Source organism: Frankliniella occidentalis, unplaced genomic scaffold, assembly GCF_000697945.3.
Source record: "Frankliniella occidentalis isolate FOCC.00 unplaced genomic scaffold, Focc_3.1 Scaffold382, whole genome shotgun sequence".
NCBI classification, from domain to species: domain Eukaryota; kingdom Metazoa; phylum Arthropoda; class Insecta; order Thysanoptera; family Thripidae; genus Frankliniella; species Frankliniella occidentalis.
The window spans coordinates 28,353-32,793 of NW_026267504.1; the positions used below are offsets into that span (position 1 = coordinate 28,353).

The 4,441-nt window shown below is 51.7% G+C and overlaps 1 protein-coding gene across 1 annotated transcript in view; it reads left to right on the forward strand.

The window, feature by feature from the left end:
* The first annotated feature begins 2,612 nt into the window (after positions 1–2,612).
* Positions 2,613–4,441, forward strand: part of LOC113207053 (mucin-5AC-like) — a 27,670-nt gene continuing 25,841 nt past the window's right edge. The window contains exon 1 of the mRNA XM_052274369.1: positions 2,613–2,732. Coding sequence (XP_052130329.1) covers positions 2,730–2,732 — 3 coding nt within the window. The 5' untranslated portion in view covers positions 2,613–2,729. The remainder of the gene's footprint in view (positions 2,733–4,441) is intronic.

A 4,441-nucleotide genomic window follows, 5' to 3' on the forward strand; every position in this document is an offset into this window, starting at 1 on the left:
GGAAAAGGCCCTTTTCAGCTTTACTCTTCCCTTCCAGTAGGCTAGACGACGTATGAAACTCGTGGCGATCCATCGCGTTGCAGTGAAAGGACCACCCGGAACATGTGGGGCTTAAGCCACGAGTTCTGCGACATGAGCAGGGCGGGACAGCCATACGTGAGCCAGGCCAATCCACCGCGCCGCGCGCCGCCCCGCCTCCCCGTGACGCGGCCCGTATGCCTATGCCTATGCCTGATTAGCCAGAACGAAGTCTGCTTTCCCAAAGTGGCTGTCAAAAGCACACCTGCGCACGCCATGGGGCTATCTGTGAAGGGGGCGGAGCCGCCGGGCTGGTGCTCATGACTGATGCTTTAGAGTTTACCCTGCGAAAAATACATTTGCGTAGTTGGTGCGCCTACGTTTTTAATAACAAAGGCAGCATGATTGCATCATAAGCACACTTTATTTTTACCTTTTCAAAGCAGTTAGAGCGGGCTTAAAGGGAGGCGGGGCCATAATATACGAGAACCCGAGGGGGTAATCACTCTAAGAAAATGCGTACACCTGAACTTTTCACTTTCCTACTTTCAATCACTTTTCGTAATTTTCCCTTCAGTTTCCCATAGTTTTACAACGTTTACTTCATTTTTATGCCCATATCAACTGTATTTTATTCATTTTCGATCTGATCAACACACGATTTGTCACTTTGGCCCACATTTCCTTCACGTTTGTTTCACTTTCAGTCAGTTTTTTTTTCACTTTCACTTTAACTTTTATACAAATGTGTACACCTACTTTCTGTAGTGATTACCCCCTCGCGAGAACCGAGGGGGAAATAACTCCGGGAATCATGTGTACACCTGTCTGGGAATCATCAGGATAACAATTGATCAAAATCAATAGAAATCGCTTAGAATAAGCGGGAAACTAGAGAAATAAGTACAAATCAGTCGCAATAAGCGTTTTATACCACTAAAACCCCCCGAAAAACCAGTGTAATAATTATAAGCGGACGGGAATCACCGGGAATCAAGAATTTCGGGAATCATGTGTACACTTCAAAAGGGAGTTATTGCCCCCTCGACGAGAACGAGTGATTTGTTACTTTATTATTTCTGTTACAAAAATGTTTTTCGGCGCGGAATATAAACAAAATAACCGTGTGAATGGTGCTCCGAAAATAGACGTGGGTTGAATCTTGCTTTTTTTCCCCCAGCTTCTTTAGATTTTCGTCGGCCTCGCCGTCCATGACGCCGGAACGACGTCAGTGGTGACAAGTGCACAATAAGTGCGCTGCTCTTCGCGTTCCTGGAAGTCGATCTCGCGTACGTGCTGTGCACGTGCAGCAGGCCGCGCCGCGCTCGCTCCCGCACATGACAATGGCCGCGCTAACTGAACCGGGCCGCCCGCGCCCCGCGATTCGTATTGAGGAGGAGGAGGAGGCTCTTCTACTTCGCTGCGACCGCCGCCGCCTCAGGATCCCTGATGCTCGCTCTCGGCTAACGATCCCTTCGTCCCCGAGCCCAAGCCCGAGCCGCGCGGTGAAGGCGGCGAGCGCGGCAGGTCCGCGGCGGCGGCGGTGGGCCAGCAGCAGGTAGCCGGCGGCGGCACGTCAATGGTCTCTCACGCGATCTGCCGGGGCGCGTCACTGCTTGAGCAGCGTCAACAGGCGAGCAGGTTTTCTTGTCGCTCATGCCAGGGTGACGTCGCAAAAGTCACGTACAGGGACCGCGGACCGCGGGTGTAACAGAGAGAGGGAGAGGTGTCGGCGTTTGCGGGCTTTGCCCATCCTGCAATCCCAACTGCGTACTTTGGTAATTGCACAACATTACTAACCAAAGTACACACATGTAAGTGTGTTGTTGTACTATGGCAAGCACACACACCCTTTAATGTGTTGTACCAAATGTACTGTTTGGGAACAGGCCGAAGACTAAGCTCGCACATGCCGACGTCTTCTACCGAAGATCACACGGTCGGTACAGTGGGAGACTGCCTTTAAATAAATCCGCGTTGGGGTGGAGGAAAGTGGACGGAAAAGGTAGGGGGAGGGGGAGGGAGGCTTGCAGAATAAGTCAAAGAAGAGAAAAAAAATTGCTGTGCATATTTATTTTTATTATTTTTATTTATTTTTTTTGCAACCGCAGTTTGTTACGCGATAGCCAGCACAGCCAGTGCCTAAGTCATTTTGCGGAGCCGACGCGCGCATCTCCGCAAGGCATTGTGGGTAGCGGACCTGGGCGCCTGTGACGTCCGGACAGCTCCATAAGGACAGGTTCATCACCAACCACACCCACCCATCTCTCTATCTCTCTCTCTCTCTCTCTGTCTCTCCCTCTCTCCCTCGTCCTATCTCTACCTCTCTCTCGTGCTCGCAAGTCTTCAAAACACACACACTCCTTCGGGCGGAACAATACAACGGTGATTGACAACTCTGTCTCGATCGGCGCCGAGTCATGTGTTGCATATCACGTCCATATCCCATCTCTCCTTTTATTGTGCCGTGTGTGTGAGTGTGTGTATGTGTGTGTGTGTGAGCGCGCGCGCTCGTGTTTGCGGGCTCGGCGTGTGGCCCCTCTGATGCCAGCTACTGATAACGGACAAAACGATCTCGATGCCATCAGTGTAGCGTCGCGTCGTCGTTCATTTAGAGGAGATTGTTTTCCTACCCGCGGCGGAATGTTGTGCGGCTCGCAAAATATAGTGAGTTTTCTGGAAGAAGTCAACGTTTGCAAACGTGATTAACCATGGTAAATTGAACAGGACGATACGCTCAAATCAGAATTTTAAAAAATAACAAACTTATTGAAAATTGAGTAAGCGTAGCACCCTCACAGGTCATTTAAGATCTTAGGATGATAGTGAGTGGCGCTTTTTCTTGTCAACATCTTGCCCAAATAAGCCACATCAAAAGTACTGGCAGATGCTTGTTAGCTCAGGGATGAATTATTTCACGCGTCTTGAAATCGAAACAACCCGCGATGACTTTGGCCACGTGGTCTATGTCTGCCGGAGTCCTTGACCGAGCGGAGAAAGAATCCTCCCCGCCAGTCCCTGCAAGGAGGCTGAGGCTCTAGGTCCTTGGCCTTGCGGCCAGCCGGCCCGACCGAGGCATTGCGCGGATAGAATGATCACTTTCCCTGCAATTGCAGTTAATCTGGTGGATAGGAAGGAACCGCGCCGCGGCGCCGCGGAGATGGGTGGGGCAAGGTGGGGCGGGTGGGGTGGGGTGGGGCGGGGTGAGGCTGGCAGCGAAAAGTTCCCCGATGTGAGGAACAGGCATGGCAAGCGCCGCGGGGGAAGACCCCAACTCTACAACGCAAAAAGAGAAACACATTTTTTTTCAAATCAGGAGCATTTTTTAAAAATCCACCTTCCCTGTTATAACTACAGTTATTTGAGGCTTTGCCCCTCGTATGACACGCAGGAGACGGAAGCCCCGGTGAGCCCTGTGGCGGTTGCGGTGGCTGCTGGACTTTCTCTGTAAGACACACTGTGCGTTGGTCCCAGCAGGGCGGCCGCTCCACATCGCCTCGCCCCGCCCGCAAACGTCAACGGGGTACGAGGGATCCGTTGGATGGTCAGCCTAGAGAGGCGTTTTTCATTCACGTTTATGTGCTTTTACATATGTGAACGCGTGTTCCTACCAAGTTATAACAATCATTTTGCACACTTTAAAATAAAACTTAGTTTCAAATGCAGTCTTTAGTGTTCCCTAGCGATATCATTCGAGACACGAACAAGCGCTTGCGCAGAGTACGCGGCTGCAGGATGTTTCTCGTTTCCGGTCGATGGCAATCGCAGAGCTCCTCTGTGGGACTGTGAGTGTCGCGCTGCTGTAGGTGGTGGTGGTGGCGGCTTTTGTCTCGCTCCTGCCCTTCCGCGATCGGCTACCGGTGTCCGTCCGTCTGTCTGCAGACCGGCATGCCCCCCCCCTCCAGGTCCGGCTGTCTCACGCACGCCGGCGACACCCTCACGCGTGAAAGTGCGAGACCCGGACCACTGCTCCGCAAGCATCAACCCAACACGATAAACGGTTATTATACACCATACTACTGCTCTCTCTCTCTCCCTCTCCCCCCCCCCCTCTCCCTCTCTTTAGTTTCTCTCACTTAGGCTACATAGTATCTGTTTTTTCCGACCAAACCTGAGAGAATTAATCGTTCTAACTAGAAGATTTGCATATATGCGATCAGAATGACGAGAGCAGCATAATTATGTAAACATATATGGGGAACCAACGACGAGTTGGGTGGGTGCCGAAAAACGCGCGATAGTGAGAGAGTGAGAGTGACAGGGACAGACGCACAGACGGGTAGACAGACATACTCACAGTCAGACAGACAGACAGACAGCCGGACAGAGGTCCACGCACGCATCGGGGCGGTCCGGATAAATGGTTCGGTTTGCGGTAGAAAGTCAAGTAGGATGTGCAGCTGTGCTAAGTGTGTGTCGTGTG